The sequence below is a fragment of the Eretmochelys imbricata genome, chromosome 3 (genome assembly GCF_965152235.1).
Source record: "Eretmochelys imbricata isolate rEreImb1 chromosome 3, rEreImb1.hap1, whole genome shotgun sequence".
NCBI classification, from domain to species: Eukaryota; Metazoa; Chordata; order Testudines; family Cheloniidae; genus Eretmochelys; species Eretmochelys imbricata.
This window is the reverse complement of record NC_135574.1, coordinates 205,967,017-205,991,180: the sequence shown is the minus strand read 5'-3', so window position 1 is coordinate 205,991,180 and position 24,164 is coordinate 205,967,017. Positions and strand designations below refer to the sequence as shown.

General features: G+C 39.7%; 1 protein-coding gene across 1 annotated transcript in view; it reads right to left on the bottom strand.

Moving 5' to 3' along the window:
• Positions 1–24,164, bottom strand: part of CFAP61 (cilia and flagella associated protein 61) — a 215,418-nt gene that overhangs the window by 171,542 nt on the left and 19,712 nt on the right. The window contains exons 7-12 of the mRNA XM_077812071.1: positions 23,521–23,674; positions 17,377–17,468; positions 15,608–15,700; positions 13,730–13,917; positions 8,712–8,751; positions 7,174–7,313 (exon numbers count right to left, since the gene is read on the bottom strand). Of these exons, the coding sequence (XP_077668197.1) occupies positions 7,174–7,313; positions 8,712–8,751; positions 13,730–13,917; positions 15,608–15,700; positions 17,377–17,468; positions 23,521–23,674 (707 nt within the window). The remainder of the gene's footprint in view (positions 1–7,173; positions 7,314–8,711; positions 8,752–13,729; positions 13,918–15,607; positions 15,701–17,376; positions 17,469–23,520; positions 23,675–24,164) is intronic.

Genomic DNA, 24,164 nt, shown 5'->3' with positions numbered 1-24,164 from the left:
CCCTCCACCCTCAGTTCCTTCTTGCCAGAAACTCCGACAGTAGGAAAGGAGGGCAGGATGTGGAATGGACATGAGCAACACATCTCGAAGAACACCAGTTATGGAATACGGTAACTGTCTTTTCTTCTTTGAGTGATTGCTCATGTTCATTCAACTTAGGTGACTTCAAGCAGTACCCATGGAGGTGAGTAAGGAGTTCCCATACATTGCAACATACATTGCAACACAGCTCTGCCGAACCCAGCATCGTCCCTGGCCTGCTGAGTATGCATAGTGGGCCATGAACATGTGCACCGAGGACCACGTCAAAGCTTTACAGATGTCTTGGATCAGGAAGTGTGCCAGGAAGGTCGCTGAGGATGCCTGCACTCTAGTCGAGTGGGCTCTGACAACTGGCGGTGGGACCCCTGCCAGCTCGTAACAAGCCCTTATGCAAGAGGTAATCCCGTTAGAAATCCTCTGCATGGACACCGGGAGGTCCTGCATCCTTTCAGCTGTAGAGATGAAAAAATGAGTCGAACTACAGAAAGGCTTTGTCCGATCTAGGTAGAAAGCCAGGGCCCTTCTTATGTCCAAAGCATGGAGGTGCCTCTCTTCACTAGTCTCACGGGGCTTAGGGCAGAAGACCAGCAGAAAGATGTCCTGGCACATGTGAAAAGCGGACACCACCTTGGGAAGAAAGGCCGGGAGGGCCAGAGCTGGACCATGTCCTTATAGAAGACTGCGTATGGCGGTTCCAAGGTCAGGGTATGCAACTCGGATACTTGCCTCGACAACGTCACCGCCACCAGGAAAGCTACCTTCCATGATAGGTGAGACAGGGAGCATGAGGCCAAAGGCTCAAAGGGCGGGCCCGTGAGCCTGGACAGAACCAAACTGAGATCCCACTGAGGGACCGGGGACCGAACTTGAGCAAAAAGTCTTTCAAGACCTCTGAGGAACCTGACAGTCAAAGTCATGGGAGAACACCATCTGCCCCTGGACGGGCGGATGAAAGGTGGAGATGGCTGCCAGATGCACCTTGGTAGAGGAGGGTGCCAGGCCCTGATTCCTCAAATGAAGCAGGTAGTCTAAGATCAACTGCACCAAAGAATGCGAAGGGGAGATGCCCCGCTCAGCCACCCAGTGGGACCCCTTGTCCATTTTGCCAGGTAGGTCTGTCTAGTTGAGGGTTCCTAGGAGGACCTGCTGGACCCCCTCCAAACAAGTCCGTTCTTCAGGGTTCAGCCACAACATCCACGCCGTGAGGTGGAGAGACGTGAGGTTGGGGTGCAAGCGTCGACCGTGGTCCTGTGACAGCAGGTCTGGTCAATTCGGCAGAGGCCACGGCGGGGACAGCTGCCAAGCTCAACAGCATGCTGAACCAATGTTGGCGCAGCCATGCTGGTGCGATCATGATAACTTGGGCCCTGTCTCTCTTGACTTTCGACATGACCCTGCTGACGAGCGGGATCGGGGGGACGTGTACGTCAGGCTTCCTGCCCAGGACAGGAGGAAGGCATTGGAGAGGGAGCCCTTGCCCAGACCCCGTCTGGAGCAGAAGCAATGGCACTTCCTGTTGTGCCTGGTGGCAAACAGATCCACTTGGGGAGATCCCCACCTCTGAAATATCGCGCAGGCTACCTCTGGTTGGAGTGCCCACTTGTGATGAGAGAAGTCCCTGCTTAGGTGATCTGCTAACGTGTTCTTGACCACTGGGAGGTGACACCCTTCTAGATGGATTCCGTGGTCGATGCAGAAATCCCAAAGATGGAGTGCCTCTTAGCATAGGGCAGAGGATCAAGCTCCCCCGCTGTTGATACAGACGAGTCTCATCTTACAAGCATTTAACGTGCGCAAATTCAGCTTTGCGCAGTCTGCAAAAATTAAAAAAAATTAAAAAGGAGAGAAAAATAACAATTTAAATACTGTACCTGGCCTGGCATGGCACACAACATACATGCATGCTGCCACATGATCTAGGAAGCGCAGGCATACCCTGGCTGTGGTCAGGGGAAATGCATAGACTTCTGCAATGAGGTCCGGTAATGCCCTGAACCTCTCAAGCAGCAGGAACGCTTTGGCATAGGTTGAGTCAAGCACCACTCCAATGAACTCTAGTCTCTGTACCAGAACTTCCTGGCTCCCTAGCTCCTCTGTTGAATCTTGCTTCTTGGCTTCTTTTACCTCTAGATACTCGATTTGCACTAGCATATTTGTTTAAGCAAATTAAATAATTAGATGTCCAAGAGGTCATGTTTGTACCCACAGTTAACTGGAGGAAGCAATTTTTTAGCATGAATAAAATAGCACCTGCAAAAAAAGGAGGCTGCATTCAACAAGAAAGTCGGGTCCATTGTCATTACGATAGATTAGGAAACACTGTCCTGGGTCTGTGTATTCTCATCTCTCTCCCAGTATGGAATAAACCCATTCTAGAGGTCCAGTTCCTCTGACTGCTCAAAAAGGCAGGAAACTATTATTATTATTATGCTTTTTAGTGAAAATCGAAGGAAAGTATCCATTAAGCATTTCAGCCTTTGCTTTGTCATCTATTATTTGTTCTCCTTCTCTGTTAAGTAGCAGAGCTACACTTCCATTTGCCATCCTCTTTCTTTTTGTGTACTTGATACTTTTTCTTATTCTTTTTACTGTCTTTGCTAATCAGTACCTCATTTTGTGCCTGTGCCATTCTTTTTCTGATTTTGCCCTTTCATGTCTATACTTTGCCCCTTAAGTCAACCCTGTGATTTCTCTTTTAATCCATTTTATGCAACTCCCTTTCTAGTCACCAGTATTTTTAAAGCTCATGGTACCTCTAGAATATATTGATCTTTTACTTTACATATTTTGCTTTAAGTGACAGCGAGTTTGCTGCTGCACATTGAGTTTATTCTTCAGAATCTTCCCACTACCCTGAACCATTTTCCCCTTTAGATTTTCTGATCATGGAACTTCACTCACAAGCTAATTTTGAAGTCTGACTTCAGAGACTCTTCAGAAGGAAAGTCCTCCAGAACTGCAAGCAGTCGGAGGAAAGGTCACTGATGCCCTAACCCTTGTGCTTTCATGGAAGCATGCATACCACTTGGAACGCAACGCACGTGATTTATGCGGAACTATAGAGACTTTTACAAAACCTTGAAGACCAGTTTAAATTTTGATCACAAATATCAAAAGGACACATGGCTACCATTCTCACTGATGAATTACTCAACAGCTGTGCCTGAGATAACCAGTAATTACTTCAATGACTTCCTATGTGGCCAAGTGGAAGATGAAATAGGTTCTTTACATAATACACAGGTTTCAGAGTAACAGCCATGTTAGTCTGTATTCACAAAAAGAAAAGGAGTACTTGTGGCACCTTAGAGACTAACCAATTTATTTGAGCATAAGCTTTCGTGAGCTACAGCTCACTTCATCGGATGCATACTGTGGAAAGTGTAGAAGATCTTTTTATATACACACAAAGCATGAAAAAATACCTCCTCCCACCCCACTCTCCTGCTGCTAATAGCTTATCTAAGGAGATCACTCGCCTTACCATGTGTGTGATAATCAAGTTGGGCCATTTTCAGCACAAATCCAGGTTTTCTCACCCCCCCCCCCACACAAACCCACTCTCCTGCTGGTAATAGCTTATCTAAAGTGACCACTCTCCTTACAATGTGTATGATAATCAAGGTGGGCCATTTCCAGCATAAATCCAGGGTTTAACAAGAATGTCGGGGGGGGGGGGGAGTAGGAAAAAACAAGGGGAAATAGGTTACCTTGCATAATGACTTAGCCACTCCCAGTCTCTATTCAAGCCTAAGTTAGTTGTATCAAATGGGCAAATGAATTCCAATTCAACAGTTTCTCGCTGGAGTCTGGATTTGAAGTTTTTTTGTTGTAATATCACAACTTTCATGTCTGTTGTGATATTACAACAAAAAAACTTCAAATCCAGACTCCAGCGAGAAACTGTTGAATTGGAATTCATTTGCCCATTTGATACAATTAACTTAGGCTTGAATAGAGACTGGGAGTGGCTAAGTCATTATGCAAGGTAACCTATTTCCCCTTGTTTTTTCCTATCCCCCCCTCCCCGACGTTCTTGTTAAACCCTGGATTTATGCTGGAAATGGTCCATCTTGATTATCATACACATTGTAAGGAGAGTGGTCACTTTAGATAAGCTATTACCAGCAGGAGAGTGGGTTTGTCTGGGGGGGGTGTGTGAGAAAACCTGGATTTGTGCTGGAAATGGCCCAACTTGATCATCACACACATTGTAAGGAGAGTGATCACTTTAGATAAGCTATTAGCAGCAGGAGAGTGGGGTGGGAGGAGGTATTTTTTCATGCTTTGTGTGTATATAAAAAGATCTTCTACACTTTCCACAGTATGCATCCGATGAAGTGAGCTGTAGCTCATGAAAGCTTATGCTCAAATAAACTGTTTAGTCTCTAAGGTGCCACAAGTACTCCTTTTGTTTTTACATAATACACAGAAGCCCAGTTTCCTTGTCCGGAAATAAGCTTTGCTTAGGCCCATGAGTAACTGTCGCTACTGCATGAATTATTGGTATAATTCATGAGGTGACTAATTACAAGTTCAAAATGGAAGTGTTGCTGAGCAATTATTCAATGAACAACTGAATTTACAAGACCATGGGATGGACACTTGTCATAAATATAAAGGGAGGGGTAAACCCCTTTAAAATCCCTCCTGGCCAGAGGAAAAATCCTCTCACCTGTAAAGGGTTAAGAAGCTAAAGGTAACCTCGCTGGCACCTGACCAAAATGACCAATGAGGAGACAAGATACTTTCAAAAGCTGGGAGGAGGGAGAGAAACAAAGGGTCTGTGTCTGTCGGTATGCTGCTTTTGCCGGGGATAGACCAGGAATGGAGTCTTAGAACTTTAGTAAGTAATCTAGCTAGGTATGTGTTAGATTATGATTTCTTTAAATGGCTGAGAAAAGAATTGTGCTGAATAGAATGACTATTTCTGTCTGTGTGTCTTTTTTATAACTTAAGGTTTTGCCTAGAGGGATTCTCTATGTTTTGAATCTAATTACCCTGTAAGGTATTTACCATCCTGATTTTACAGAGGTGATTTCTTTACTTCTATTTACTTCTTTTAAAAGTCTTCTTGTAAGAAAACTGAATGCTTTTTCATTGTTCTCAGATCCAAGGGTTTGGGTCTGTGGTCACCTATGCAAATTGGTGAGGATTTTTACCAAACCTTACCCAGAAAGTGGGGTGCAAGGGTTGGGAGGATTTTGGGGGGAAAGACATGTCCAAACTACATTTCCCAGTAAACCCAGTTAGAGTTTGGTGGTGGCAGTGGATATTCCAAGGACAAAGGATAAAATTAATTTGTACCTTGGGGAAGTTTTAACCTAAGCTGGTAAAAGTAAGCTTTGGAGGTTTTCATGCAGGTCCCCACATCTGTACCCTAGAGTTCAGAGTGTGGGAGGAACCTTGACAACACTATATAATTGTAACAGGGTGCACTAGGCCCTTTAAGGCAGGCTACAGGCCCAGCACGGCTACTACACTACGAAAGAGGTGGAAGACATGAATCTCATAGCAAGAAACTTTATCATGCTAAACAGCATAAGAGTTATAATAAACTATTCATTTCATGACATAAGACCATGGCCAATCTCCCAGCAAACAGCAATGTTCAGAGTATTTCAAAACTCAAAAGATACAAAGTACATGCACTACAAGAGAAAACTAAGAGGTAAATAAAGTGATGAAATGACTTTCCCAATGAAGTTATCATTGTGTTCTGTGTGTTTCAGAAATGCATTGCTTCGAAGGTAAGGCAGACTTTGATTAAAATGGTAATGATCCAGTAGGCAGAAAACAGTGAACAGGAAGGTGCAACAAGGACCTTACAGTTCAGGCAATCTGCAGCATGTCTTTCTTAAAGTGTGGTGCCCAAAACCAGACACAGTACTCCAGCTGAGGTCTCACCAGAGCTGAGCGGAACAATTACCTCCCATGTCTTACATACAGCACTCCTGTTAATACACCCTAGAATGGTGTCTGCCCTTAGTGCAACAGCATCACACCATTGACTCATTTTCAATTTGTGATTTACTGTAACCCCCAAATCCTTTTCTTCAGTACTATCACCTAGCCAGTTGTTCCCCATTTTGTATTTATGCATTTGAGTTTTCTTTCTTAAGTGCAGTACTTTTGCACTTTATTCGCAAAAAGAAAAGGAGTACTTCTGGCACCTTAAAGACTAACCAATTTATTTGAGCATAAGCTTTCATGAGCTACAGCTCACTTCATCGGATGCATACTGTGGAAAGTACGCAAGAGGTGCCACAAGTACTCCTTTTCTTTTTGCGAATACAGACTAACACGGCTGTTACTCTGAAACTTTGCACTTTATTGAATTTCATCGGATTGATTTCAGACCAATTCTCCAATTTATAAATGTCATTTTGAACTTAACCCTGTCCTCCAAAGGGCTTGCAACCTCTCCCAGCTTGGTGTTAGCCACAAATTTTATAAGCGCACTCTCTACTCCATCATTTAAGTCATTAATTAAAATCTTGAGTAGAATTGGACCCAGGACAGACCACTGCAAGCCCCAACTTGATATGTCCTTCCCCTCCCAGCTTCACAGCAAACATAGCTAACTACTCTGAGTATGGTCTTTCAAATAGTTGTATACCCATCATATAGAAATTTCATCTAGACCCCATTTCCCTAGTTTGCTTGTGAGAATGTCATGTGAACCTATGTCTAAAGCCTTACTAATGTCCAGCTATATCATGTCTATTGCTTCCCCATTATCCACTAGGCCAGTTATCTGTCAAAGAAAGATATAAGATGGGACAGATAAAGAACAAACAAATGTTTATTACATGCTCTTAGTCTACAATTAGATAATTCAGAGAATTTAATCCCTTTATACCACTTTGCATCTATAACTAATCTGAATCTGTTAATGTAACATTTTAATGAAGCATTTTACTGTGCTTATTACTTTATAAGACATTTAATATGAATTTTTGCAAGCCAGTGAAGCTTGTTTGCTTTTGCATTTGTAGCCATCTCCCTATTTGTAACGTCACTGAAGGAAAGTAATTAATTAATTAATTTTAAATAAAAATATAATGTACTTTAGCCACTGTCTATACAGTCCCTTTATGTTAATATAATTTGTTATAGCAAAGCGTTTACTTGAGCAGGCCTGCACGGTGAAACACATAGAGCTCATGATCAAGAGTGGAGTTGCTGGAAGGATTAACTCGAACAAAATTCTGGATCAGAAGGAATTCCGGCACAAGATGTGGCACTGTGATGATGCAAAAGTCTTTGTCCTGAAAAGATTTACAAAGAATACTCTATATCGGTCAATAAACAACAAATAGGTTATTAGTGATTTTAGAAACAAATTTTAAAAAGGTTCCCACTGAGACTTAAGAAAAAACTGACACATAAACGTAGATCAACATTTAAAATGGACACAGTGCTGCAAGTATAATTCACACCTACACTCTGTGGCACTCTGTCCCCCTCTAGTGGTGATTGGACCACATACAGATGTTGATGAGTTTTGGCTACAAGTCCAACCAGACTTTTTAACTGAACCTCATGCTTTAAGATCCGAGGTCCCCTAAATACAACTTTTATCTTAGAGGGGACCCAATCTGACAGTTTCTCTTACTGTAGCCATATGCCACTTCCCCACAGTGCTCCATACCATCTGGAAGGATAGAGTGCTATGAGGTCTGTCAGGACCACGTTGAGGCATCATTCAGAGGGCAGAGTTAAGGTTGTGGGATGGAGGATTGTCTCTGTAGATTTTAGAGCAGTTTGAAATATCAGCTGTCAAACCAGAAATTTACTTGTTAGTGCAAAACTTCCTGAGGATCCACGGCAGAATGTAGGCAGAGAGCAACTAATATGTACAACGCACATTCTCAGAAATGGCCTCAGTGCCAGGACTCAAACTCAGAGTACGTGTGCACTTCCCAGGTTAAATAGCCACAGGCTGTAACCTTGAGTTAGCCCCCTACTCTGACATCAGGCTGGCTGCAAATACTTTGACTTGCAACAGAGCCCCAGTTCTGCTGCACGTACACAAATTACTTTCTCTGACTCATCAACCTAGCTCAACCCACCTTGTAGATCCGACTTTGAGCTTGAATAACTTTTAAAATATTGCTTCTTATAGGGGTAGTGGGTGCTGATCTCTAGCTGAGATCAATCCCAAGAGGGTGAAATCAGTTTGTGGTGGATCTGAGCCAAAGTTTGAATCCTTGTTGTACACAACGAAGTATAGGAATTCTAAAACATTGATGTTACGTGATTTTTTTTTTTGGGGGGGGGGGCTGTATCTTGACAACTCCTTGACCAAAGAGCATCAAATTTGGATAATTAACCCTATCCCAGATCCCCATGAAGTACAGCAATTTTCAAGACAATCAGAGTAAGCATGTGAATTTCAGAGCACTTTGAAAAAAAAATAACAGCCGTTAAACTGTAAACTAATCTCAACTTTATCCATTGCGGTGCTACCACCCCACAATAACAAGTGACTCCTCACAGAGATTTCCTTCCCACAGGCCCCTAACGCTGGTGTGGGGGGGTCCCCCCAAAAAGAGGGGGGAATCTAGCAATGTACAAGTTACAAGTGATTTTATTTCTTATCATACCATTTTCATTCACTTTCAAAGAAAAGACTTGTTTCACCTTAAGATTTCATTTATACGTACTGGAAAGAGGTTGAAAACATATTGCAAGAAATCCAGTGACCTGCAACCAAGAGCAAACACTTTTATGTGAATAAACAAACTCATATTCAATATATACTGTATATTTCAAAAGATTTCTCTCCCCCATCCATCCAGGCAGCACTTACTCATACTTTCTAATCGAAAATTTAGTTCAGCACTAATCAATTGCAGAAGTTGTACGCTGTATGTCAGTTGTCATTTTCTAGGACCTAAGGCAGCAATGGAAGCAACAGTAAACCTAGAGATTTGAGCTTGTTAATTCAAGAGAAGTCTCCTCTGCGCGAGAAAGAAATAAAAGTAAGATGATGTTTACTCAGAATAATCCTGCAGGAGACTTTTAGAAATTTTGCCTGAGTAGCATTAGTGCCCAGTAAGTCTGATCACCAGGGGGTACAAACAGTTGTAGCTAAGGACTAAGGTATTTCCATCATGCACCAAAAGACTTACTGTTCCACTAATACCCATTTAGTAGACCTATCCAATACCTATAAAACTAAAAGGAACATCTATACTTTAAAGTCTAACATTTATTTGGGCATAAGCTTTCGTGGGTAAAAGCTTTCAGTGCATGCATCTGAAGAAGTGGGTTTTTTACCCATGAAAGCTTATGCCCAAATAAATCTGTTCATCTTTAAGGTGCCACCGGACTCCTCATTGTTTTTGTGGATACAGACTAACAGGCCTACCCCTCTGATAGGTATACTTTGAAAATTGTTCCTGTACATTTCCCTTCTTTTCACTTTTCACCTATCGTTTTAGAATAAATCCCCTTTCTTTTCCCTGGTGAAAGTGAAATGTAATGTTCAAGTTGAGTAAGACAATAGAAACTTAATTATTTTATCCGGTTTCTGCTACATAAAAGAACATGAAACTGTTCTAAACCCAGCAAGAGTTATGTGGAAGTTTTATTTCTACGCTCTCAAAAGAGAAAAAAGTATGTATTTTATATGCATCCAACACACACAGAGTTATTTCAAAAGACTAACCATGATGGCAGTAAACAATTAACGTAAATAACCTTCCTGTGGTTTCAGTCCCAATAAGAATGGAAAGAGTAATCATTTTTAACTCAGGTGTTTATAATTGAGTGGATAAAAGTGAAACTTTATGAAAATACAATAGGGTGACCAGATGTCCCGATTTTATAGGGACAGTCCTGATATTTGGGGCTCTGTTTTATACAGGCACCTATTACCCTCCACCCCCGATCCAATTTTTCACATTTGCTGTCTGGTCATGCTAAAATACAATGACTCCACATGTTGGGACTGAGATTGTAGAATCAAAATAATGCAGTAAAACATTCGCCTATCCTGTACAATATATATGTAAAGCTATGCTTCATTGAGATGAGTCTTTTCCCCCCCCGCACATATAGTAAATCCATGACAATGCAATTTCCCTTTCTCCAACACTCAGTATCTTCTCAACAGAAATGGGCTCACGAATGGGGGGAAACACCAGAGGAATCAAACTTTTTTCTGTCACTAGCAAAGGATCAAAGAATCTCATTGCAGATCAATTGGAAGTTTAGTTCATTCATATATCACTTCCAGTCCACATTCTGGCTCTAGATTTAAAGAGATGAAAACATTTGATAACCTAATGGATAGTACAAATTCTTCACTACTAAATTCCCCTTGAGGGGTAAAAGATAGTTACTTCTCAGTAACTGTTACATTTCTGCAAATTACTGCTCTTGGATCTGTGCTTCTGCATGCAAGTTCAGCAGGAACTCCTTCAGTACAAATTCTAAGATACCACTCCCAGTCTAGGTTATCTCATGCCATCCACTCAGATACCTATGCTACCCCCAGTGCTCTAATGGCCTGTTTCTTTCCCAGAAAAAGGTAAACATACACTCAAGTAAAGTGAATTAAAGAGAGAAAGATATATATTTTATATTATTATTATTATAATATATATTTAAGTCACAAGATTTACAGACAACTCAACTCCATGGAGAGGAGGCTGTTTGAGTGTTAAACTTAGAGAAAAATAGTTACAGGTAAGTAATGATCTCTTTCCTAAAGATATCCATCTTGGAGTCTGAACAATTCCAAAGATGTCTCTAAGAAAAAAATTAAAGGAGACTGCAATCTGTAGTGTATAATGATAAGCAAGGTGAACATACCTTGAGCATTATTAACAATGGTGTGTGAGAAGGGGGAAATGTCAAGAGAAAAATATAAAGGTGGACAAATAAATTAAAGATACATCCCCCAGCAAAACAAAACTGCTAGAGGACAGGAGAGCTGGATGTTCTTAACCCACAAATAGGTCTTGTATACATGGTGGAAATTTCCCAGCACAGTTATAGCAGAATAACGATTCCACTATAGCTATTCCATTACATTGGGAGCTATTCCAGAATAACTGTCCCATATGGATACACTGTCACAAAATAAAAGTGATCTTATTATGGAATGATCACTCCACTTCTCTTATTTTAGATTAGAGTGTCCACATGGGGAAATTATTCCAGAATAGGTATCGTGGAATTCAGTGGTAGCTGTGCCATCAATTTCCCTTGGTATACAAACCCATAGATTTGTAAAACTGATAGCACAAAGTGGGATTTCTCTCTCGATGCTGAATCTAGGCAAGATTGCTTGGTAAAAAACATACAGAAGATTATGTGGCTGCTTTGCATCTCTCCTGAATGCAAACATAATGGATACTTGCACATGTAGCACATATACCTCTCGATACAACCTTTCCTTTTTCTTCCAGGTACGCAACAAGGGAATGTCTTGTGGGACACTGCCCAATCTTACACTTAACAGGGTTTCCTGACCTAAGAGGCATGATCCTGGCCCTCCTTGCTTGTTTATAAAAACCTGATTGTCTTTTTGAAACATAGCCACCTGTTGGGATTCTAAAATATCACAAGGTTCTTAGAACAATTAGGACTGCCATCATATCCAGAAAATAGACATACAGTTGCGGATACACAATGGGGTGCATAACACCTTGGGGGAGTGGAGGGGGCTGCCCATTCCAAGCAGGATGCATCTTTGGTGAATCCAGTTGGTATTGAAGGAATTTTGAAGTCCACTGCTAATTGTACTTTGTTTCTCGACTACCACTAAGTGAAGCTTAGATTTTGTCAGTCACTGAGGGTCTCCTGAGGCTGTCTCATGTGGAAATGTGCCACATGAAATTGTAGTTAAACTGGTGTAAACTCATTGTGTGCACTCTCTTATTTACAAATAATGAGTGTAGATGCAGAAATTACGCTGATATAACTACAGCGGCATAACTGTGCCTGTTCATTTCCCCATGTAGACAAGCTCCAAGTGAGTAAACTACCTCATCCTTGGAGACTTTTTAGAGTGTTTTCTGATAAACCAATCATCTAGATCAAGGGCATCACTCATTTGAAAGAGAGGGTCAAATTCTATGTTTATGGTCTGTGGCCTGGGGTATAAATTCAGGACTATATGCTTCACATAGTGCACAGTGTCAGTGAGAGATATGCACAGAGATCAAAGGGACAATAAGACCTATAAATAATAATGAAACATTTTGTTATTTTGGTGCTTATTGTTGCATTCATCAATCAGTGAGAAAATCTGTTCCCATTAGGACCACTGCTATTTCTGCTCTTTGTTTCTCTTTCTTCAACAGCCTCCTCTCTCCCACCACTTTCTCGGCCTTTGTGAATCTCCTCTATTCTTTCCCCTACATTTCCTTCCCTGCAGCAACTCTCAGTTTCAATCCCCTACTTCCAATTCAGTGTGTTTCACTGCCATCCTCTTACCCATGTTTACTGCTGAGTGATCAGTGACCGAATAGTTACAGTTGACACCCAAGTGTCATCATGGGACTGTAAAACTGACATTCCAATCAGATTAACAGAGGAGTTGACTCCTCTGGGTCATTGTTCCAAGACATCTGCAGACTCAGGCATACATCACTAGCAGGCAAATATTGTGTACACACAGTTCATATTTAGAAGACTACACTCTGCAGTCGCCCGGGCTACAAATTTACTTTAAAAATATTAGATTCTGGAGCATCCAAATAGGTCATGTGGGCTACATAAATATCTTATGAAGGCTGGATCTGGCCTGCAGGTTGTATATCTGACATCTTTCATCTAGATAAGGAAGGACATTCACTCATCTATTAAGGCTCACGGTCACGATCACCAAGCATTTGATGGAAACATGCAACACTGATACCAATCCAACAGGCAATGCACAGTATTGTTGCTGTTTCCATATGAAATCTGAAATACATTCCGTGCTTCAGATGTATCCTTATGGAAATATCAACATGATCCAGAGCAAACACATATTATTGTTATTTATTATTTGTATTAAGGTGTAGAGCTTCTCACAGCTTTCTCTCCCTGGAGTTTAGCATTCTGACTCTGGCTTCCTTCTTTTGCCACTGTCTCCCCTGTTCTGAAAGAGAGGGCAGTCTATATACTGTCCTCCTCCAGAGAGCTCCTCCTGATTGACTGGAAGAGAGGAGAGCCTGGCACATCCTACCCACAGGGCTCCTGATCCCAGGCCCTTAAAGGAATAGAATCCTGGAGTCCCTCCCCCCACCTCCCGCCATCCAATTCCGTATTCCCTGGCACTGCTTTCTCTTTTCCTCTACCAGGCCATTTCCTGGGTCTTTGTTCATTCCAGCTCCCTGGCATGGGATCTTCTGGCCCCTTCCACTCTAAAAAGGCAGATATACCCCATTACAGGATATGTGAGCCTTGTTCCACAGCTGCAATTAGTATTTGTCCCAAAAGGATGGCTGTTTGTATTGCAACCTGGTAACTTTTCTGTCATAGGACACCCCATCAGAGGAGATGTGTGAAAAATTTTAAGTGGAAGGTGAATGCTTCATAAAGTTACGAGTGAATGCAAGCAAGCAGTTAGATGGAAATTAATTCAACCTTAACTGCAGCAGATGGAGTCACTCCCCCAACTGCCTTAATAAATCAGGTTTCTGTTAAATTATTAGAAACCGAATACCTATATGTCTATACTTGCCTTGTTTCATGTTTCTCATCAATACAGAATAGCTGAATACAGAAAGCAGTTACAGCTCCTCTGTACACAGGATGAAAGGAATCTCTCTCATCAGTCTCTAAGGTAGGTGTCCCAGCGGCTTTCAAATCGGTGTCTATGACATCATCTATTGGCAATTCAGCTCTGGAAACAGTGTTTACACTCTCCTTCTGCAGCAAGAAGAGACAAGGGACCAAACTGAAACCACATTTCCTTTTTTGTGTGTTTGTTTAATGAGTCTTTTGTTGCATCATTCTTATTTTACATCATTCCCAGCTGAAATACAGGGTTGTACTTCATCCAGCACAATACATTCTGCCCCATCTAGAAGTTTAGGGGTGCATTTTTAATGAAATTTCTGCATGGCTATAAATTGATTAATGCCTGCAGTAAGAGGTTTGAAATAAAGACAACAATATGTTTGGGAACAGATATTTCTCATTACTGTCCCTATGTGGAACAGTAACAGAAATTTAATCTCAGGAAATATTTTCGAATGTAAAAATTTGGATTCCATCCAAAGTTTAAAAAAATTTGAAAGAACAAAAATGAGAGCAATTCAGAAAATGTCATCTTGGAGATTAACAACTGCGATATTTGAAGAACAAGAGACTAGTTTTGAAAATATACTGAAAGGAAGAATAGAAGACAGATACAATTGTTTAAAATTCTATGGGCCAAATTCTCTGCTAACTTTGACCCCATACAAAATCAAATTACTTCAGTGGGGTAGCATGGGGTATAAATCATGACATAGTTTGGCATAGTAAGGGAACCTGAGTCATCTCACTTAAAGAAATGATGATTTCCTACGTATGAGTAGTTGCACTTCATAAATATTATTCTTTGTTGCTTAAAAAAAATTTCCTTTTAGATCTGCATGGAAGAATTCAGATTTGGTATAGTGGTCTCCCTGAGATCCAATACCAAATCTAACAATATACTAAAATTGATTACTATTGTATAGGTCTCAAAGCAGAACTTTGCACAAAATATCCGTACCTTATATGTATTTAAAATAATCAATCCACTCAATGTGCATCGTGTCAATTGATTTATTATAACCTGCTATATCACGTAAATGCTAATATTGAATAAAGATTTTATTAAAAAAATTATTTCACTTTAAAGAGTGGAAGCAAATCACAGTGTCAATACAGTTGAGAAACAGCCAATTATTGACATTTACTTTCAAATTCACTGTTCATTCCAAGTGAATTTAACATGTCCCCAAAAAAGGCCCAAATAAATAGGATTTGGGTGGGAAATCTAGCAGGTTTTTGCCAGAGGAGGAAATTTAGAATCTGTCTTTCTCTAGTCAGGGTGTACAATGCAATGTGGCCCTTCTGCGAGGATTCTTGGTTACTGGAGTCACATAACTATGGATTACCTGACCCCAGCTGGGCCCCATGCGGTCTCCTAGTGCTGTCCCGTTATGAGCTAGAGAGCCCACCTTTCTATATGCACAGGTAGACATGCATGGGAAACAGTTTTGCCAGCTCCAAGTGTTCAGAAGTCTTGAGCCAGGCCACAAAAATTAATGATTTGAAAAAGTAACAACTGCATCTTTTTTCTTTGTCCTCTGGTTATTCAGCATTTAGGTAACACATTTTCAAATTTTTCTCTGGAACCACAAGGGCTAGAATCTTTCACTTAAAACAAAAACAAAAAAAGGTAAGCTGAGATTCTGTTGTAATAACATGGCTCCAGGAACTGAAGCGTTAAAAAAAATACCAAGTATTGCAAAAGTTGGCAACAATGGGAAAGCCTTGGGTGCCCACGTGTCAAAAAATAGATTTCATTCAAAAATGCACTGATGATGAGTATTTTGATAAACTCTTGATTGTACCTGGCCCTCACCTCTGAAACATTACAACCGAAAGTGTTCAGACTAGAATGTGAGGCGACAATATCCAAGGCTTGGAGAAGGACATCTTCAGTTTTAGTGTCCATCTGAAGAGAAAGCAATCAGTAACACATACAAATTAACATTCATGAATCATTTGTTTTCCTATGGATCACTAATTCTGGACATATTAAGCTCTCATTGATAACTCTGATCCCTTTTAAATCAATGTAAAAACTCGCACGCTTTTGAAAGTCCCCTCTATGAAGCACTACATAGTATAACTGGCTCATAACTCTTGCCATTTAGTCCTTTTAAAACCAATTATGTCTGCAGACAAAGGCAGCTTATTGCAACACCAAGGACAATAAAAACACATACAAAAACATTCCAGAGTATTCCATTTGGTTTCTTCATCCCAGATTCCTTTGGAAGATAGGGATTCATTTAGTCAGGCTGTTACTGCAACTAAACTGGAATCTGGCAATCCTAACTCCACCTTCCTTGCCATCTGCCTTACCAGATTTACGTTGGCTTGTAAAGGCTGCATCTGAACTAGTAAATGTCATAGTTATGATTCACCATCCCTGGAGCTTCACCAGTGATAGCAACAATGGAGCATAGACAGGACGTGGGGATTTTTACCACTTCACTTAATTCTACAGCATAGTGGCAAAAATTCCAAAGCTTGGTCTACACTAGTGCTTCTCCCACAGCGGAGCTTCTCTGGAGTTCAGTTACAGCTATGGTGTTTATTAATGTAGACAAGGCCAAAGTGCCCAGCTCCCATAGCGCTACAGAATGCAAGCATATTCATACTTAGTCAGCCAGTCGATGGGCAGTGCCTTCCCCAAAGCGGCACCAGGGCCAACTTCATTCTAGCTATTTCCTCCTCTGTTTTCCAGAGGCTTCAAGACAATTCAGATGCCAATGGTTTCCAACTAATCCTAATGACTACTTCATAACTTCCCCGAGCCTTACTGCACAGGTGAGTATGAATTCTCGTAAAGTACTGCAAAAGAGCTGGAAATAGAGGGACCCTAATAGGACCTCTTCAAAATTACAGGAGACCCTGGCAATTAGAACAGTTTTGACAAGCAGGTTTATAGTTAAGTACTTACCCAGCTCCAGCGGATGTTGCTAGATACTTAGGCTACTTTGGCTATATCTACACTACACACCATTGGAGGCGGGGTATAGTGTGCATATGGCTAACATGCCACAGTGAAAAGCATGCCGTGTCCACCCTGCAGTGTGTAGCTATATGTGTCAGTGAAAGGCTCTGGCAGAGGGGAGGCAGCGGGAAAAGGTTTAAACAGCTCCCCACTGCTGGAGCCTTTCACTGCAGCGAGGAAAGACTATGGCAGTGGGGAAGCGTTCCCTCCACCAGAGCCTTTCCGCATACCTGGAATCTTTCCCTGCTGCAGGGAAGGGATCCAAGCAGCAGAGAGCTGGCAGAGCCTTTCCCCGCTACCTCCCAGTTGCCAGATCCCTTCCCCACTGCCAGTCTTTTCCTGCAGGGAGGCAATGGGACACTACACTGCTAAAAAGAGCAGTGTAAACAGGGAGGCATGACTTGGGTGAGTAAAGAGACATATAGTGAGACTAAATGTAGTCTGGACTCCTCTTTTGCATGTAGTTTTTAAACAAACAACAACAAATCTCAATTTTTATCCTTCTGAATTTATGACTATGTTTCTAGTGTTTTATTTAAAAGGCATCCTGCATTTGATAGTTATGGCATTTATTTAAATGTCCAGTGAATTATGTTTAGTAATATTACCTGAATATCCATGTCATGGGCACTAATACACTCAGAGTTTTGAGATAAAACAGATTCTGCTTCTTGACTTGTTTGGCTGCTTTTTTCTTCATCTGAATAATGAAAAGGAATAAATGCATCAAAGCAGCTTACAAAATGGATCCATAAACATCAGCATCACAGCAGTACATGAAGTATAACTCTCAGCAGCACACCACCATTAAGATGTTTCTTATGATCATGGTTAAGATTGAGCCATTACATTCACTTTACTAAGACTTCAGCATATCTGAATATTTACTCTGAAGACAAAACTGTAGAGGTCATTTTAAAACAGAGGATTTGAACAAAAGATAACCTGGAAACATTCCTGACTAATACTGTGTTTAGATGTAAAATTATATTTGGACTCTAACTGAAGGGGGACAATGTGGTCAATGGTTGAACTACCGATTGGATAGTCTGTCTCCTACCATTCAGTACCCATCTCTGCTGCTAACTTGTTATATGACCTTTGTAAATCACTTAACCTGTCTCCCATCAGCCTCTCCATCTGTAAAATGGAGATAATATTTCACAGAGATGCTGTGAGGCTTAATTCATTAATGTTCGTGAAGAAGTGTGACATCCTCAGATGGTAGGTGCCAGAGCAATCTGAAGTATTATGATTATCATCTATAAAATTAAAATAGTTAATTCCCTACCTCAAAGGGACTATAGTTACATTTTATAGAATTTGCCCTTTGAGAGCCTGTGATTATAGATGCTATATAAGTACAATGTGTATTTTAATGGGAAATTATCACACAGTGCTTGAAAAATTGTCGGACAAATTTGACATCTCAAAAGGCAAAAATGAAGATACTAGTCTACTAATAGTCTCATTCTTTTTTTAAATCCAAGGGTCACTAGTTTTCACTATAAACTAGTTACTCCAACTGCTATATACATCCCTTACTAAAAAAAAACCCTGGTGAAATAAGAAAATTTCCCTTCTCTCCTCTCCCACTACTACTTTTATTCCAGTTGGTTTTTTAAAACGGATTCTTAACCTTTTGGAAACTAAAGGCCATATTTTATGGGAGTGATGCTGAGCAATTTTTAAACTCTGGCCCTAGGCAATAGTTTGGCTGGCAGTCTAAAAGGGTTAATGGTGCCTCTCCTATCTTGTTACTTCCCTGTCTCCTCCATTGCAGCTAGTGCTTGCCTTTAGGGCTCAGACCAGACATATTCCAGGATCCTTTTACACAACTGCTGCAGCTCCTTTGAAGCACTGCAGCATCTGCATATGGATCTGGGAGCACATTTGAGCCCCAGAGGAGCTGCTGGGTGGGCAATGGGTTTCACCTTCTTAGTATGAACCAGGGTTTTGGTTACCTATGATTTTCAGTACCAGCCAGGAGTCTCTCCACGGGATGCTGAAGTAACTACTTTAAAGCACTGTGACAACTAGTTAGAAAGGATCTTTGTTGTATTTTTCAGTCCCAAAAGGCAGACACTGGCTAATCTCCTTAATGAACACCCATTTTAGCAGAGGCGGCAGATAAATACAAAGAAACCAGTTTTTAAACTATGTTAAGTGAAGAAGGGATGAAAGGGCTCTATAAACAAGAAAGGAAAGGACAACACACATTTAAATTTATTGAGACCAGATTTTAAAGTCTACACAGCACTGAGCACACTGACTGAGCTCAATTCCTAGTAATGAAAGCAATGATGATGGGATTCTGTTTTAGTCTATTGCTAACAGGTTAATGGTATTTTTGGTGTCAAAAGTGATGACTAAAGCAATAGGATTCAATTAATTTTAGTCACTTGCCTATCCACTTATACTTAGCCATTGAAAGACATGATATTTGTATTATTTATACAGAGAGAGAGAGAATATTGTGTAAATAGAGTTTCTGGATTACAGTTTAAACGAGTAAAATCCAATTAAAGCATACATTTGAACAATAGAGTTAATTTTGTTAATACTGATAAACACCAGATTTCACAATTTTCACCATGTCCAACATTTTATTCACATGGACCAAATCCACAGCTGGTGTAAACTGGCATAGCTTCACTGAAATCAATGCTACGCCAATTTACATCAGATGATGATCTGGCCCATGGTTGTTTCCTGACATTTAAAATGCTAAATGGCAGGAAAATCCAGATAAAAATGTCCAAAATCAATTTCAGAATGTTTATGATGCATTATTGCATTTGATTTGTAATGGCTTAACTACTATGTACATATGACTTACCTATTTTACACTCATGTACAATTTGTGCAATAGGACATGACTGAAATCTGACATCAATGCAGCAGAAGTTGACTGCTGTGTTACTTTCATTCCATCCATGTGCCTGGCAGCCTTTGGGTAGCTGCTTGACAGCAATTACACAATTTTGGGAAAAAACAGTCTCTAACCCAGCTCTGCCAGGTAATGAACACTATATTCCCTTTGAAGTCAATGAGAGGCGAGATTACTCAACATCTTGCAGGAACGGTCCCTTAGTTTACAGTAGAATATCAAGGTGAGTTACTTTAAATAATTTGAAATCCTGCTGCAATTGCCAAATTTATATTCAATATGTGGAACCAAATATTAACTGATTATAGTTCATTAAAGTGAGAAACAGTTAAAAACACTGATGGAGTCAATAAATGAAAGCAAATAACCACGAAAACCCCACAACAATAAAATCTGGGATCCCTATATGTAAGCCATTTCATATATGTTAATTAGCTATCAAAATTCCTTAAAAGTCACTTTCCAAATCCTAAAGACATATTCCTAGTTCATTTTTTCATATACTTAAAATGAAGTCTCTGAAGAAAAGCTTTAATTAACAAAAGCTCTTTGAGATTTTAAGATAAAGTATGCCAAAACAGTAACCTATGAATCTGAAGACTTCTGAGCCCTGGGAGGGGGCTTCAAAAAACTCTATGTATGCTTTGTGTTGAGAAACCTAACTAACTTACAGTTCAATTCCCTTAGGTAAGTAGTTTTTGGGACAATCTCAGGCAATTAAATTTTTTAAATAATGAGTTTAAAGGCCTAAAATAATTCAGCATGATATTTTTTTAAAAAGCTATAATCACTGTCAGAAGAAATAAACATTGATGCAATGTGCAGGCAAACACAAGTGCATATACTATATATAATATGTGGTTTCTCTAGGGGTATCACCGATGGGCACCTTTATAGAAATGATCAAATGTCATCCTGATTAATCCAACAGTATTTCTTATTATAAACAGGCTTGCAGGTGTCAGAACTTAACTAATACATGCCTCTACTTTACATATAAATATTGATATGTTGTTTCTGATTTTATACTAAAATGAAACCCTTAATGGCTCCTCTATCCAACACAGTCAAATATAGTTGCATCACTGTTATTTGTATATGTACCATAAACGTGTGATCTGGAAGAACATTATCTACTGTAACTGAAGTAAGAAAGACTTCAACCACAAGAAAATTAAAAGATTCTGTTTGCTGGGTTGATGGTAGATGTAAAAGTCAGCAGGATCAAAAAGCCAGTTCAATAAGAAGCCTGATGAAAACCTCTTGAATCATTCCCACAGTATCATAGTGTGTTCTAGCTACCAATTCCTGACTCCATATAGAGTAACAGCCAAATTACTATAATTATAATGAAATGCAAGTGGCATATCAACATTACGTTAAACATAGATGTTGTATACTCTTTCATTTTTATTGCCCAGTATTAGATTTTGAAAGGAAAAACAACAACCACCTGCAGTCTCCATGTACAAGGGCCAAAGCAAGTTAAACAGCTTGGAAATTCTTTATTACAGCTATTTATATCTGAACAAAGCTTTTCTTGTACTGCTCACATTTTAAATATTCAGACTTTGAATTCATTAAAGATATAATGGCCCATATTTTCTGGTAGTGTAAATTAACACAGCTTCATTCTCTTTACACCAGCAGACAATTTGGTTCCATATTTTCAAAGCAGTGCACAAATGGTGTACCCATACACACACAAAAAAAAGATACTGATCCTGCAAGATATATCTATGCACTTAACTTTAGCCACATGAATAATTCTGTTGATTTCAAGCATGTACGTAAACCCTGATTCTGCAAAGACTCATCCATGGAATAGCAAGATGCAATTGCTATAAATGGACTCTATTTCTACCATAATCAAGCTATAACATATAACATTACTTTTTAAAAAATATACTTTTAAAGATGACAGAAAGGAGGGGGGGAATTAGATTTATGCCTTTTTTTCCTGAATACTTCATTAAAAAAAAAAAAGCTTGAAAATTTTTGTTTGGTTGGTTGGTTTTAAATATGCTGTTTTTTACATTAAAATTTTTGCGTCACCGCTGTTTTTCCTGACATTCTTTATGAATGAGTGGAGATCGACAAGATTTATAACATCACATATGCCACATAAGTGAAACTTGATTAACTGAGAGCAGAAGTGGGTTTTATACAGACTGTTTAAAACACCAGCTTTCTGTTAACAGACATTAAACTCTAATACCTAACAAACAATAGGAAGAAATGCTCTTATTAAGATAATCAACTGAGGTGCAGATTTTGGAAAATTTACCAAATAAAGAGCAAATTTTCAATAAAGAAACCATGCAAAATGACAACAAATAAAGGGCATACAAATTTTTGTAACCTCCAAGCAGCTAGTATATCAACTAATTTGGTAATAGATGTTATACCGTATTAATAAATGTAAGCTAGCTTAATTTTTTTACTTTGATTTTAAAAACAACAAGAACCATTTTCCTCTTGCCCGTTTTGGCCAGATACAATAGACTAACTCTTTAAAGCGTACATGCAATACCTACTAAGAATTTACTGGTGCAGCTTATTGTTTTAAAGGTGTTTCTTAAAGTTATGAAGATTAAGTTATTTAGTGTCTTTTGGTAAATATTCATTTGGCCTTTTAAAGACCCAATCCTGACCCTAATTTACATGGCTTTATAAGACCCATTCAGCTGACTGTGTACCTGGCCAACTGATCCTGAAGAAGGCTGACCCAGCATGCAAGGTTAGGAAAGAGAGGACCCACATACACACTACAGTCAAGAGGTTGGAGCTTCCCAACAAACAGTGGACTTGTACTAATGATTTTTCCTCCTCCCACAGCCCTATTTGTATTCCCAACACTGTCCTTCACCTAGGTCTGCAGTAACACTCCAGCAGCTCCAGGGGCAAGGAGGTGAGATAGAATAAAATGGTGGAGTTCCTTTATTAACATGGTGGTTCTTTGCAGGGGAGGGAAAGGAAAGTTGATAGGATAGCTAGGAGTGTGTTCTTTCCTCCATCTTCTTCCCTGAGGCTGACAGTTCTAGGATATCTGTGGGTGACTGGTTTTAGGCTGCTCAGTGGCCCTCTTTTTGGTCTGAGACAAGGCATTAGAAGCATTCAATGAAACAGATAATTGTGGTAACTTATTAGTGCTCATTCTTATTCTATTATTGATTATTAACAAATAGCAAAATGTAGTTGTCTATGCAAAAAAACAAACACAAGCAAAAAAACTCTTCAGTGCTTCTTAAGAAAGAGAGGCCAGAGGATGACAGTGCATCATTTAGAGAACTTTTCTACTCTTCAAGCAATTCATATACCAACTTTATTATTATCATTATCATTTATTTGTATTATGGTAGCCCTTAAAGGGCAGGGCCCCATTGCGCTAGACACTGTACAAACACATAACAAAGAGATTTATTATAAACTCTTCAAGTCAGAGACTAGGTACAAGACTATAAGCAGAACAGACAGAGCACAAGGAAACAATGAGATGATACTGGTCAGCTGCCTAACTATTCTCAGATATTAGAATCAGCTTCAAAATGAGACCTTAACTTAACAGACCAGTTGCAGATGACATCTGGGGGACATGTCTAATGCTTTAACTTTCCAAGATTTGAACTTTGTTTATATAATGCTACTGATCCTGAAAGATCCTCCAATCTCCTCAACAGTGACAAGCATTTAATAACCAGAGACAACAGCTGTCAAACCTTCTCAGACCTCCCTGCCTAGTGTTGAGCTAGACCATTCCAAAAGGTTCCCTTCCAACCCCATGAAATAATTATATATTTGGAAGTTAAAAATAAATGTAGCCTAGCTGATTTTGAATCTATATATTTTACTCTGTTTTTACCTGTTTCAATACTTGGCTCCTGAGGTAGTTTGAGAATATCATCAGGATGTGGTTTGCAGAGACCATGGAAAGGCCCCAGGTCAAAACAGTCATGCAGCAGTTGTATATTCACTTCCGAGCACACACTCATGAAACCTACTGCAGTGCCATCATCCTGAAATATCAAAATAACATTATCACACTCTTAAAAGCTGCAAGTCTATATAAAGACATGAATTTGGGGCACAAGAAAAGGCCACACAATCCAATATACTTCATACTTTTTATCTTAAATCCCACCTAACAAAGCTACTTTGTTCCAGGGTTTGAAAGATTTAAATAGGAATAGCCAGACTGGATCAGCTTGAAGGTCCAGCTAGCTCAGTATCCAGTCTCTAACAGTGGCTAATACCAGATACTTCAGAGGAGGGTAAAAGAAAATGTAATAATCTTGATTTAAATATGCACAGGGGAAGAATAAAAAAATATTGTTAGCTATGGTCTGTAAGGTGTTTTGTATCTCAACAATTATTTATAAATGAACACAAAACATATATAATTACAAAGCGCCATCTTTAGCTATTTCAGAACAGATTCTTGCTTAATCTAAAACTGTTAAGTAAAATCTGGATCTAGCTAAACACAATGGTTGCCTAATTACTAAA